Consider the following 15018-nt stretch of genomic DNA (forward strand, 5'->3'; position numbering starts at 1 on the left):
GAATAATTGATGTGACGAGGACAAGTGACAGAGCAAGGGTTGTGAAACTGCCTAGATGAAAAAAAAAATAGTCGTCGTGAGTGCTTATGTCCATCGAGCAGGGTGTGAAGTTGAGAAAATGGCTTTTTTTTTTTTTTGAGGAAAGAGGACCGATGGTTGAATGAAATGCAGGAAGAATAGTGATTAATTATTGCTATTAACATGAACTGACATGCAGGAGGGACAAGATATGGTCATCAATATAGGATGAATGGTGGTTATGGAGCTGGAGAGAGAAATGCCGAGGGAGAGTGTTATGTAGGCCTACAGTACAGCCTCATTTGATTTGGCTATTTTAAAAACCTGGCTTCAAAATAAATAAAATCGGCATATTATGTACAAGAGTGGAGCAATAAAAAGTCAGATTGATTTCTTCTTTTGCATAAGATCATATTTGAGAGAGGCGAGAAATTGTAAAATTTTAAATGGACAGCGTGTGGCACAGCACAGCACAGGGTGGTGGTCATGAATTTAGATACAAGGAGCATAGTAAATGATAGGCCTCTGTGTATCCCAGCAACAATCAAGTGGTGGAAGCTAAAGCAAGAGGAAGAAGCTAGAGGGAGTGCATGTATGGTGATAGAGAAAGTGGGTAGAGAGGTGTCTGGAAAGATATCTGGAAATAAACCTCCTGACAATAAGGAAACTTGCTGGAGGAAAGCCAGTTAAAAGAGGGGACTGGGTACAGCCCTTTATCTTTGACGTGTTCTGCACAAACGTAGTGATTGGTTGCCACCTTCTTACAGCTGATTAATGTAAACATTGGAATAATAATATTAAAATAGATTATAGGTAATGATGATACATCAATAGTGACCCATGAGGCTGGCGCGTGCAGCACGTCCATGTAGGCCTACCGTTTGCCGAAACAGAGGAGCAAAGACCATTTTATAGCGGCCAATCGCGATGCCTGTGGGCGGAACTTGCTAAAGATGATGAGCTGCACTCAGTCGAGTCATGGTGGAATAATAAAGTGAACGTAAAAAAAAATAAAGGCAAAAAATAATTGGGATGAATATAAGAAGAAACCTACAAAAGATATAAGTAATATAGAAAGAGGGCAGTTGCACAAGAAAGGCAAAAGCATTAGATGACTGTACAGAGAGTTATAAACACCTGAGGAGGAGACTTTATTCACAGAATTGAAAAGTTGAGGGACAAGAACACCAAAGACTTCTCCCATAAAAAAACAGGATAAGGACAGAAATTGGGTGATTTTATGCAATTAGAATAAGATAAAGACAAGGATGAAAAAATATTATGAACATACATTACCGGCATGTTAAATGAAGAGAATCTTTGAATATGGATTCCAGAATCTTGGTGTGACATAAGCTACTAGTATGTATGTATGTATTATACCACATACAGACACACATACATATATTTACATATGATCTATATATATATATATATATATATATATATATATATATAAATATATATATATATATATATATATATAAATATATATATATATATATATAAATATATATATATATATATATATATATATACATATATATATATATATATATATATATATATATATATATATATATATGGACCCTGCTAATGCCTTTCTATTATCTGACTTTGTAATATATATATATATATATATATATATATATATATACAGTATATGTATATATATATATATATATATATATATATATATATATATATATATATGTATATATATACATTATATATATACATTATATATATATACATTATATATATATACATTATATATATATATATATATATATATATAATGTATATATATATATAATATATATATATATATATATATATATATATATATATATATACATATATACATAAAATATATATATATATATATATATATATATATATATATACATATATATACATAAAATATATATATATATATATATATATATATATATATATATATATATATATATATATATATATATATATATATATATATATATACTGTAAGGACAGTGAGACAAGCGTCACCAAGATCAACTGATACTTTATTTGTTGTTGTTGTTGGGGTATTAAAGCCAACACTTGTTGTTGGCACGGGCCTATCCCTTGGTTGGCCCGTAGTTACTTTATTTGTTGTTGTTGTTGGTGTATTAAAGCCAACACTTCTTGTTGGCACGGGCCTTTTTATTGTTCGGCCCGTAGGTGATCAAACACAAAAAATAGGTACAAAATTAAAAGATTGCCCAGCCTTACTGCTGGACACGGGCTTTTGTGTAGCAGCCCGTAGTATTTATTGCCCTAAGTAGGCAATAGTGTCACAGCAGTACCAGTCTCTCATGTCTGGATTTGCAGCCGCTCAGCTCCTTGAGCGTAGCTGCAGGTGCGACCGCTCAGCCCCTTGAGCATAGTCGCCAGGTTGTCAAAGATAGGTCTTGCAACTGCTCAGCCCCTTGAGCGTGGTTGCCAGTGTGGTCGCTCAGCACCAAGAGCATGACCTTGCGGACCAAGAAGCAGGACCACTTGGAGCCGAAATGAAAGGTTTCAGTAGTAGGTAAAAGTGTTGATAGCAGTAAGTCCCAGTAAGTAGGAGAGACTGGGAGAGGAGGGAAGAATTCGAGTAGTAGGAAAAAGTGGCAGATTTAAGCATAGATGCCTATCTCTGCACCGGGGAGGGTGAAACTAAGGGACTGAGGAGGGAATGAATTACAGAGGAGGGAGTCTTAGCAAGGGAGCAGACTTTGACTAGTAGTTGCAGTACTAGGGGGATCAAGGTAGCCACTGGCAGGGCCTCTGCCAGGGATAAGATGGCAGATATTGCTGGGGGTTGGGGAGGAGATTGAACAGCGCTGGAGGTTGGCTCTTCAGCTGGGCTAGCGACAGCGCTGGGTTCTTGGTCCGTGGCTGCAGTAGGGGCTCCTGGAGGGGGAGTCTCGGATTGTCGCCGGGGAGGCCTGGTTCGCTGAATCCGCTGGGGTTTCGGTGTCTGCCTTGGTGCAGCCTCGGGTTTGTTAGGTGTCTGCCTTGGTGCAGCCTCAGGTTTGGTCGGTGGGGCTGCAAGTGGGGTTGGTAGCCTCTTCAAGAATTCAGGACAATTCTTGTTCCATGCATGGTGAGGTCCCGCACAATTGGGACATTTTGCCTGGGTTTTTGTCCCATTCCGATGTGCGTCAATGCAGTCCTGTGTGGGATGGCGGTGGCTGCAGACTCCGCATATTGTAGGGTTCCTGCACTCTTCTTTATGGTGCCCATAGCGCTGGCAGTTGTAACAGCGCAGTGGTTCTCGCTTTGGACTTCTGATGGGAAACTTTCCCCAGAGGCCCAAATCCAGTGCTTTAGGGACTTGCCCAATAAAGGTGACTGTTACTTCCTTGGTGGGAAGTTTGCGGTGGTCAAGCTTCCTCTCGGCTTTTGCAACATTGCTGCAGTCGGTGACGAATGACAGTGGCATGTTGACAGGAAACCGATAGATCACTGCCTGTCTGAGTCTCTTCTCGGGGTCCAGGAGGGTCAGGGAGGTTTCCTGTTGGAGGATGTTGACGCTGGCAAGGTCCTTCGGGGATATAATTAAATCCCCTTTTAGGTTGGCCCTGGCTGTGATCTTGATGCCAGGGTTGGCGGTGGCAATAGCAGCAACTGCTGCATATGATGGTGAGCCTTCTACAGCTGCCATCTTGAATTTGACAAGCTGTTTGGGTTGGCTGACAGGTGGTTGTGGTTCCTCAGCAGCGGCCAAGTTTAGGTCCAAGCTTGGGTCATTCTCGGTGATTGCCCGAGCCTCCATTAGGAGCTGTGAGAGGCATGGAGTGCAGTTGCAATCCTCAGGGTGCAGTTCTGCTAGTTGCGGTGGTTGGTTGTCAGTCAGGTCTAGAGCCATGGTTGAAACGTTGGTCTCAGGTTCCGGAGTTGCGGTGAGTGGAGCGTCCTCTGCTTCCATTTTTTCAGGTGTCTTCTGGACAGCTGGTGCCGGAGATGGAGTGGGTGGCTCCGGGATAGGTGGGTCTTCGGAGTCCATAGCTGGTTTGGCATGAGTGGGGGAGCTGTGGCCTACAGTGTTGCTCCAGATAGCATACACACATGACTGGCAGTCACAGTCCCGTTCAAAGGGGAGAGAGTTACTGCAACTGGGTGCAGAGACTGTCTCTTTATACCGTGCTTGCACCCGGTATTTCCTCTGAAAAATGTCTGGATAAGGAGGCTGTGGAGGGTAGGATGGTATATCCATGTATCCTGGCCTGTGCTTCCTTTGTAGGAGGTGGTAGATGCTCTCAAGTACCAGGGTATAGCATTGAAAACAACTGCATGTTTTCCTGTGGGAGAGCACCGTTGGGTCCCTTATTTTGAACCCTGTGTGGTCTGCTAGCTGCTGTCTGTAGTTCTGGTACCTCAGGCAGCGATTGAACTTGCACTGCTGAGCCCCATTCTTGCAGGGATTGATCCAGGATGGGTACAAACTCCTTCTGTAAGTGCGGAGACTGTCATGACCATCATCAGCCATACTGGATGGAATTGAGCCAGTCACTGACTTTATTTGAATGCGCACGAAAATACATAACAAGGTGCGGACGGAAACGTAGGATTACATTGGCGCCAAGTCAGATTGAAGTGCCCGCCAAAATATATGTGTTTTCTTACACTTACAAATATATGAATTATGGATTAACAAAAACATGTCATGAAACGATACATATATAAAAAAGTAGCTCTGGTAGAGCGGAATATATATACATAGGACACCACAGTGTGGCGAAGAGAGAATTTAAATAAATAAGTAGTTTGTCGATTTTCTGGACGACGAAGGGATCGGTGTCCTTACAATACATATATATACATAATATATATATATATATATATATATATATATATATATATATATATATATATATATATATATATATATATATATATATATATATATATATATATATATTCCATTGTCAGATAATATAAAGGCCTTAGCAGGATCCAGAAATCACATAAAAAGGCAATGTTTCATTTCGAGACGTTCCGAACAAAGCTTTGTTAATCTTCAATCTGCAGATGTAAAAATTTACAATAATATCTTAAAACAAGGTTAACAGTAAATTAGAATTATTAAAAAATAATAAAGTTAAAATTGATTATATTTGTTCGGTCTAAAACAAGGACTAGTAAGCTACTCACCCAAATATCCAAAGGACAGAGGAAAGAATGAATAACCAAGTTTGACACCAACCTAATGCTTCACCTATGTTAGGTAAAGAGAAGAATTAGGAAAAGGAGTTTAAAGATAGAACAAGCCTTTTGATGTACCGTATAAGGACTCACGGATAGTTAGAAAATCACCATGTTTTGCTCCACCTATGATCCAGGGTTTCATCAACATCATCTCCTCCTACGCATATTGACGCAAAGGGCCTCGGTTAGATTTCGCCAGTCATCTCTATCTTGAGCTTTTAATTCAATGCTTCTCCATTCACCATCTCCTACTTCACACTTCATAGTCTTCATTCATGTAGGGCTGGGTCTTCCAACTCTTCTAGTGCCTTGTGGAGCCCAGCTGAACGTTTGGTGAACTAATCTCTCTTGGGGAATGCGAAGAGCATGCTCAAACCATCTCCATCTACACTTCATCGTAATCACATCCACATATGGCACTAGATTAATCTCTCTAATAGTTTAATTTTCAATCCTTCCGTCCAAATTTGCAAATACAGAAATAGTATGTACGAAAAAAATGGGTAGGCCTATAAAGTACATTTACCACAGTCCATTACTATTTCAATTACTTTTATGAAGTAAAGATATATTTTATCGATGAAAATAGTTAAAGCGTAGTTTAATTACCTATCTTACGCCCTAAGCTAATATTATTCTATCTTATTTCGCCTCCTCCTGTTTTGTTAAAGTTTTTATAGTTTATAAAGGAAATATCTATTTTAGTGTTGTTACTGTTCTTAAAATATTCTAATCTTCCTTGTTTCCTTTCCTCACTGGGCTATTTTCCCTGTTGGAGCCCCTAGGCTTAGAACATCCTGCTTTTCCAACTAGGGTTATAGCTTAGCAAGTAATAATAATAATAATAATAATAATAATAATAATAATAATAATAATAATAATAATAATAATAATAATAATAATAATGATTCATAAATGAAACCACATCGATCAGTAGAAAATGTGAAGAAGAAGAAGAAACGAGGCGTAAACAAGAGATAATTTCATTGACACACTGACTGACTGTATATCACAAGATCATCACAACTCGAGACTAAGGTCAACTTCGCCACCACCATGAAGAAAAAGGTATTGTTGTTTTGAGATATGTTCTGAAATTAGGATTTGTTCTTCTCTATTGAGATAATCAGGTTTAGAAAATTGGATAAAGGTGGAAAAAGACACTTAAGAGGTCTGTAATGTTAACCTACACTTGACCATGGAGTTGGCCCTAACCTTCCTTAGTTTCATGCGGCTGACTAAGAATGCGGCATTGTAAGGGGGTTATAGGGGGGCCATTAACACCCCCCCCCCCTCCGTTAGGTAAATAAGTAAGGACATGGCTTGTAGGTTAAGTTAGGGGAGGAAGTTTTGCTTTAGTTGGGATCCATTTATTATGCACGCCGGAGGAACTGGCCGCTGATATACAAAGGCTTCGAGAGGGTTTGTGTATTGCCATGATCAGCAAAGCTGTACTAGTTAGGGTCACCTATACTAGGCTGGTTTGCTGTGAGCTATCAGATGAAAATCTCCCACCATCACCAATCCGCACGGGCCAGTGTGGTGATGTGAAGTAGCCAAACCCTAGGTATGAATATGGACATATCTGAAGCCTTTTACCTGCAGTGGACTAGAAATGGCTGGATTTGTTGTTATTGTCATCGCCAACTTTAAAGCAAATAGTACATGGTAATTCAAAATAAATATGCGGTAGGCATAGCCTTTGTAGTTAGTTAGGGCACACCTGGTATGAAGTTTTAATGTTAGGACAAAAAAAAAACACATTTTAGAATGGAAACAAACAAAAGAACTCCACTAAACCAAAGGTTCCCCACGGAACCTAGTAACCTAAGAGCCATATCTTTACCTACTTCTCTACTGGGGCTACGTCCCCTTAGACTACCATATTCTAAGCTTACCCTGTCCCAATGAAATACATTCACCTCCTAAATTTCGACCCTGTTCCTGATCCCAACCAGATTCACTCCTGGTAAGGTAACGCAATCATATTTCATAAATCGTAAAACTAGCTTCATAGTATCATATTCAAAAGATAAAAAAAATTTTCCTATAAAGAAAATTAATTTGATAAGTAATAAGAAAGTTTACACCTTTCCCAGTGAACTACATTCACCCTGGGTAGCTAAGAATTTAGTTAGGCATACTTAGTATAGCCTAGCCTAGGTTAGCATCATTTGAATGTTAGCAGATTTGATGGTGGGGAGGAAATCCGGTATCTCCGAACTGGCAATTAGAAGAGATGGGAGAAGGGGAACGTCAAGTATCAGTTTTTAAACCAGCCTATGAGGGACGCACTCAGTAAGTTAGGTTAGGTTAGATGGGAGGTTTATATATTAACGAACACAAGTGGCTTCAGACAAAAAGAAATGAATATTCTATCTCCTCTTACTAAATCAAAGAGATAATTATGTCCTAACCTAAACTGACTCGACATTACCGATGCTTGTACCAGTATTACTCCACCACAATTACCTCAACTTATACAAGTTAACAGGTGCATCCCCCCATTCTATAGATTACCTTGATGTTTACGTAAGTCTTATGCTGTGTGATTTGGATTGAGTATAGAATACTCATACTCCTCATATGATTTAAGCCTAGATAAAAAAAATACTTGGATATAGTGGCCTAATTTATAATACTGCTTTTATCTAACCTACCTTGATTCATGATGAAAACAAGAAGGCAACAAAATGGTCATCTGCTGCATCTTAAAACTATAAGAGATCAGAGAGCTCAGAGGTAAAGTTTGTGCCATAATTACAATATGTGTATCCACATCAGTTGAGATTATTAAACAAATTGTCTTTTCACAAATTTCAGAATGATTATCAGAGATATATATGAACTAATTTATGATGAAACAATTCTTCATTTAATTAATATTACCCAGTGTTTGATGTCAGATGTGATGATGAATCTAAGGTTATAGGTAACAGCTTAGTTTATGTTCAAGAAAAATTTTGACACAGGTTGTTTTAATGTCTAAATGCATCATAAATAAATTTGATTTAATATGTAAATACATAAAAATTTTTTATTATTGTATGCTGTAGTGCATTTTCAAATATTTTTATACTTATAGAAAGTAAATTAGAATGAAAAATTAGATGATAGATTTTAATGAATTGTACGAGTAAGTTTGTGAGATTGCATACTTTCATTGAAGGCCTGCAGTTCTACTCAATTTTATTTGTAATTTTTTCTGTTGAGTTCCAATTCAAGGTTTTTACTATACAGATTAATGTAATATGAATTAATGTTATTATTATCAGGATTCAGGATTATTTTTAACAATATATCATGCTCATTGCAATGCACTTAAAATTCTTATTGCACAGCAGTTAAAATTGGATACTTATATACAGTATAAATGTACAGGAGTCATATATCTTTACAAGTCACCTCATATTCTAGAAATTGTATAGCAATATGGCATCCATTTGATTGCTGTCTCTTTTAAAGTATTCATAAAGGTTTAAAAATTACAGTACTTGTATTATACCCTACTTAATTGACTCTTGACTTTTACATCATGTAGAGATTTTTCAATATTAAACTTACCCGATAATCATGTAGCTGTCAACTCCGTTGCCCGACAGAATTCTACGGAAGGGATACGCCAGCGATCGCTATACAAGAGGGGGGTGTACTCACAAGCGCCACCTGTGGCCAGGTACTGCAGTACTTCTTGTTGACACCACTTCAATTTTTCCTCTGTCGTGCTTCCGGCAAGACGTTCATGGATACGCTTATAATTTTGGAGTCTTGTTCACGGTTTTTGGTGAAGTATTGCTCTAAGATTTCAGCTTTCGCTATTCAGGAAGTTTTATTATTAGCTTAGCTAGCTTTTGGAATTAATTTGATTAATTATGGTGACGAAGAGAGTATGAACTCTCTTTCACCTTTAAATGGCCGACCCTTCCCTTCGACGGAAGTGTTGGTGTCTAAGAGAGTATAGACTCTCTTTCTTAATTTTGCTTAACAAAAGTTATAGATTTATTTTATATCTCTCCGCCTTTTATAGGCCTCTTCGATTAACTTCCTTTTTTATAAATTTATTAAAATTAATTTTTATATTTGTTTATATTCGACCTTTCCTAATAGTAGGCGGTCTTTTCTTATACCGAAGTTAATTAACATTGAGCCCGTCATTTTGGTTTTACCTGTTAACATATTATGCTATTTTAATGTTTTTGAAAGAATTTCTTTGATAGTCTCGTACTGTTTCAAAGTTGAACTAACGTTTTGTTTTGTCTCTGCAGTTGTTGACGTTCAGAACGTTCAACTTGCGCTCTATCGTTACGATAGAGAGAGAATTTTCACGGTGTCACGTTGCAGTAAGAGTAAACCGTTTATAGCGTTTTGTTCATTCTTTCTTAGCTTAATGGTTTTAATTCTAATAAAGGAACTTTTTATTTGGGAAATCTTTCAGTTTTTTTCCTTTAACAATAATATGTTTTAACGAGTATATATGATTGGGCTCTTCTCTCAGGTTCTAAGTCAAGAGAGAGAGAGAGAGAGAGAGATAGAGACGGAGGGAGAGAGCTGGATAAACGTTTCGTTCAAGCGAGTAACGTTGTTATCGTTTTTGCTCTTCTCCCTAGTCTCTTTAGGGGAAGAAGGTAAACGTTTCTAGAGTTTATTCTTGTTCTCAAGCTTTATGCGGTGAGAGATTTTAAACGTAGTTTATTTGATCTAGTGTTTAGTCTCTTTCCAGCCACTGAATTATTTATCTTTCATTAGATTTTTCTGTTACATTGTAATTCTGTTTTCGCAATTACTAACTTTTAAGGAAGGATAGAATTGCGTGTTTCAGGTACAAACCACTTAAAGTTTCGAGTTCAGTGAAATAAGTGCAAACAGAAATTCAAAAGTGATAAGTGATTAGCGCAAAGTGTGTCAGTGTTGTGCGTGAGGGTACTTCTGTGCGTGCCAGTCGTCCTCCCAGTCCGGGACCTCTTGCAAGCTCCCAAGCCCAGGGGAGAAGCAATGTCGAAGGGCAAAAGGGTTCGGCAGGCCTTGATCGGCGCACAGAAGTATCCTCGGTGGTTGCGGGCGTGTCTTACAGAGACCGTCACTCCCACCCGCAGACGATTGAGCCCTTATTTTACTCGTCTGCAGAAGAAATTTCGGGGAGAAAACGCTGGACTCAGGTCTCAAGACCTCTTAAACGTAAAGTCCAGACCTCTAGAGTTCAACAACCCGGATGCAGTCATTGGGTTAGCTCTGACTCTCCGCAGTCATCAGGTGACTGTACACCTCCTAAGAGAGGTAAGGTGATGCCGCAACAGACCTCATCTTCTGTTAAGGCTTTGCCTCAGCAGACCTTAGCGTCTGCCGACCCCAAGATGACTTTGCTGCAGTCCATGCAGTCACAGCTTGCGGTCTTAATGCGTGAGTGTCAGGCTGAGAAGGTTACACCTCCTCCTGCGATCGCTCCGCCTCACCGCAGTCCAGTCTGCCAGGCGTACGATGTTGAGGTTCCTCAGGATACCTTACCGCGTACTGAGTTGCCAATTACCAGCGGTGTGCAGCAACCTCCGCCTTCCTTAAGGCAACCTCAGCAATGGGAGCAGGAATCTTATGCCTTACTTCCTCCGCTTGCGGTTCCACCAGCGAGGCAACAATCTCTTGAGGTACGACAACCTCTTCCATCAATGAGGCAGCCACCTCAGCACTCGCTGCAGCGACCTCAACCCTCCTCAAGGCGAGAGCCTCTACTCCTTAGGCTAGCACCTCAGGAACCTCAACTCGCGAGACAAGAACTGCGTTCTGCGCAGCTGCTACCTCAACTCTCGCAGCTCACACCTCAGGAACCTCAACTCGTTCCTCAGGAACCTGCTACTGCGCATCCGCAACCCTTACAGCAAGCGCAACTCTTGAGGCAGCAACCTCATGCTATGAGTCAGCCACCTCAACGCATGCATCTGCCACTTTCTCCTCAACTTGAGCCTCTTCCCATTCAACTTGGAAATAACAAATGACAATAATAACACCTCATTACTTTCATAACTTGCATTTGTAATCATATACATGTATGCCTACACAAACATTATGATAATGGAGGTTATTTGTATTACTTAATATAAAAAGATATATGTATTCCTTGCAATATATTTTTATCAAAATCGCAAAATATGGCAAAAATATCTTCAAAACAAATGAATCATGAGTTATGAATGTAAGGTAAATATTATGTTGATATTAAAACCCCATGCAAGCATGCATGAAGTAATGCAGTGTTGCCAACAGGGCGAGTTTCCCTTTCCTGAGGTGAAGTAGATTATAGTACATTTAGTGCAGCTTAATTCTACGATTATCATGCCGGCTATCAAATTCATCAACAAAACAGTCTAAATCAATTCCCTCGGCACGTGCACTTTCAATGGACAGTAATGCGATATTACTCACTCTAGCACTGGTCATGGAATTTCTGAGAAATGTTACACGCCATGCAACACGCTCTGCTTACCTTACAGCATGCTCTACATACAGCATGCTCTGCATACAGCATGCTCTGCATACAACATGCTCTGCATACCTTACCGCATGCTTCTCAGTCACACATCTTTGGTTGTTGCCAACTCACTAGACTGTCAAGCAGTTTCATAACGTTGCCTTCTAGTCTGCTGCTTTTGCACCAGTGAAACCCTCACTGAGAGAACTTAGGTTTTCTCGGATATGGTCCCTGTAGATGAGAAAGTGCTTTTCTCCCTCCTTCTGATATTCCCTTGAGGACTCTGTCATTTGGAGAGGAGCCTTTAGCTGCGTAGCCTCTTATGGACTTTTATTTAAGCATTACATGCTTCCAGGGAAGGTAATGGTTCCACTTCAGTCGCTAACCCCGTCTGTTACCACACCTGCTCCCATAGACCTTGAGCTGTGTTGCAAGACATGCAGTCCAAGCTTAGTCCTTGATAGAGGATTTTTTGTTTACGGAGTCAGTGTGTCACTGGGAAGACGTTCAACAACCAGCAAAAGTGACTTGTTGTGACGCAGTGCGGCAACCTCAGCAACCCGATAGGGAGTTGTCTGTACGACCCAGACAGTCTAGACAGCTTCGGGTTGTCACTGTACTTCCTCGCTTCCCCATGGTTGACAGTTCACAGACTGTGCAGCAGTACCATGATCTTGTGTCCGGCTCCGTCAGACGACTGGCTTTTAAGAGCTCCCACAAGTCGTCGCTGTCTGGAGATTCTCAGATGGACTATGGATCTGACCAAGGAACTGGGCCTCCTGGTCAATTTTGAGGAGTCTCAGCTCGTCCCATCCCAGACCATTGTCTCCCTGGGTATGGATCTTCAGAGTCGAGCTTTTCGGGCTTTTCCGTCGGCCCCAAGGATCTTCCAAGCCCTAGAATGCATCCAGAGCATGCTGAGAAGGAACCGATGCTCAGTCAGGTAGTGGATGAGTCTAACAGGGACACTTTCATCGCTGGCCCTGTTCATCGTGTTAGGGAGACTCCACCTCCCCCCCTTCAGTATCATCTAGCTGCTCACTGGATAAAGGACATGACGCTAGAGACGGTCTCAGTTCCTGTTTCCGAAGAGAGGAGGTCTTCTCTCGCGTGGTGTAAGAACAGCTTTCTTCTCAAGGAAGTCTACCTTTGGCTGTTCAGAAACCCGACCGCCGTCTCCTCTCGGACGCATCAGACACGGGCTGGGGTGCGACTTTGGACGGACAGGAATGCTCGGGAACATGGAATCAGGAGCAAAGGACACTTCACATCAATTGCAAGGAGTTGTTGGCAGTTCTTCTGGCCTTGATAAACTTCAAGTCCCTCCAGCTTAACAAAGTGGTGGAGGTGGACTCTGACAACACCACAGCCCTGGCTTACATCTTCAAGCAGGGAGGGACTCTTTCGTGAAGTTGTTCTAGATCGCAAGGGACCTCCTCATCTGGTCTAAAGATCGAAAGCTCACGCTGGTACGAGGTTCATTCAGGGCGGTATGAATGTCATGGCAGATCACCTCAGCCGGAAGGGTCAGGTCATCCCCACAGAGTGGACCCTTCACAAGAATGTTTGCAGCAGACTTTGGGCCCTGTGGGGTCAGCCAACCATAGATCTGTTCGCTACCTCGATAACCTAGAGACTCCTGTTGTATTGTTCTCTGATTCCAGACCCAGCAGCAGTTCACGTGGATGCTTTTCTGCTGGATTGGTTCCATCTCGACCTGTATGCATTCCCGCCGTTCAAGATTGTCAACAGGGTACTTCAGAAGTTCTCCTCTCGCAAAGGGACACGGCTGACGTTGGTTGGCTCCGCTCTGGCCCGCGAGAGAATGGTTCTTAGAGGTACTGCAATGGCTGGTCGACATTCCCAGGACTCTTCCTCTAGGAGTGAACCTTCTACGTCTACCTCACGTAAAGAAGGTACACCCAAACCTCCACGCTCTTCGTCTGACTGCCTTCAGACTTTCGAAAGACTCTCAAGAGCTAGGGGCTTTTCGAAGGAGGCAGCCAGAGCGATTGCCAAAGCAAGGAGAACATCCACTCTCAGAATCTATCAGTCTCAAGGGGAAGTCTTCTGTAGCTGGTACAAGACCAATGCAGTTTCCTCAACCAGTACCACTGTAGCCCAGATTGCTGACTTCCTGTTATATCTAAGGAAAGTAAGATCCCTTTCAGCTCCTACGATCAAGGGTTACAGAAGTATGTTGGCAGCGGTTTTCCGCCACAGAGGCTTGGATCTTTCCACCAACAAAGATCTACAGGACCTCCCTAGGTCTTTTGAGACCTCAAAGGAACGTCGGTTGTCCACTCCAGGCTGGAATCTAGACGTGGTCCTAAGGTTCCTTATGTCATCAAGATTTGAACCTCTCCAATCAGCCTCTTTTTAGGACCTCACATTAAAAACTCTTTTCCTCGTGTGCTTGACAACAGCTAAAAGAGTAAGTGAGATCCACGCCTTCAGCAGGATCATTGTTTTCACATCTGAAACGGCTACATGTTCCTTGCAGCTCGGTTTTTGCTAAACGAGCTTCCTTCACGTCCTTGGCCTAAGTCGTTCGAGATCCCAAGCCTGTCCAACTTGGTGGGGAATGAACTGGAGAGAGTACTTTGCCCAGTTAGAGCTCTTAGGTACTATCTAAAAAGGTCTTAACCTTTACGAGGACAATCAGAAGCCTTATGGTGTGCTATCAAGAAACCTTCTTTTCCAAGTTCTAAGAACTCAGTTTCTTACTATTCAGGCTTCTGATTAGGGAAGCACATTCTCATCTGAAGGAAGAAGACCTTGCTTTGCTGAAGGTAAGGACACGTGAAGTGGGAGCTGTGGCTACTTCAGTGGCCTTCAAACAGAGCCATTCTCTGCAGAGTGTTATGGATGCAACCTATTGGAGAAGCAAGCCAGTGTTCGCATCATTCTATCTCAAAGATGTCCAGTCTCTTTACGAGTACTGCTACACCCTGGGACCATTCGTGGCAACGAATGCAGTAGTAGGCGAGGGCTCAGCCACTACATTCCCATAATCCCATAACCTTTTAACCTTTCTCTTGAATACTTTTTATGGGTTGTACGGTCGGCTAAGAAGCCTTCCACATCCTTGTTGATTTGGCGGGTGGTCAATTCTTTCTTGAGAAGCGCCGAGGTTAAAGGTTGTGATGAGGTCCTTTAGTATGGGTTGCAGCCCTTGATACTTCAGCACCTTAGAGTTGTTCAGCCTCCTAAGAGGAACGCTGCGCTCAGTAAGGAAGACGAACTTATTTAAGGCAGAGTAATGGCTCAAGTCGGCTTCCTTACCAGGTACTTGTAATTTCATTGTTATTGTGGATAACTGA

The 15018-nt window shown here is 41.2% G+C and overlaps 2 protein-coding genes across 8 annotated transcripts in view; one reads left to right on the forward strand and one right to left on the reverse strand.

Moving 5' to 3' along the window:
• The window catches only part of LOC137631003 (glycine receptor subunit alpha-2-like), a 165533-nt gene that overhangs the window by 23831 nt on the left and 126684 nt on the right, over positions 1 to 15018 (reverse strand). The gene's annotated exons all lie outside the window — the stretch shown is intronic.
• The window catches only part of RagA-B (Ras-related GTP binding A/B), a 53423-nt gene continuing 44576 nt past the window's right edge, over positions 6172 to 15018 (forward strand). The window contains exon 1 of the mRNA XM_068362533.1: positions 6172 to 6303. Within this exon, the coding sequence (XP_068218634.1) occupies positions 6292 to 6303 (12 nt within the window). The 5' untranslated portion in view covers positions 6172 to 6291. The remainder of the gene's footprint in view (positions 6304 to 15018) is intronic.

Source organism: Palaemon carinicauda, chromosome 39 (assembly GCF_036898095.1).
Source record: "Palaemon carinicauda isolate YSFRI2023 chromosome 39, ASM3689809v2, whole genome shotgun sequence".
NCBI lineage: Eukaryota > Metazoa > Arthropoda > Malacostraca > Decapoda > Palaemonidae > Palaemon > Palaemon carinicauda.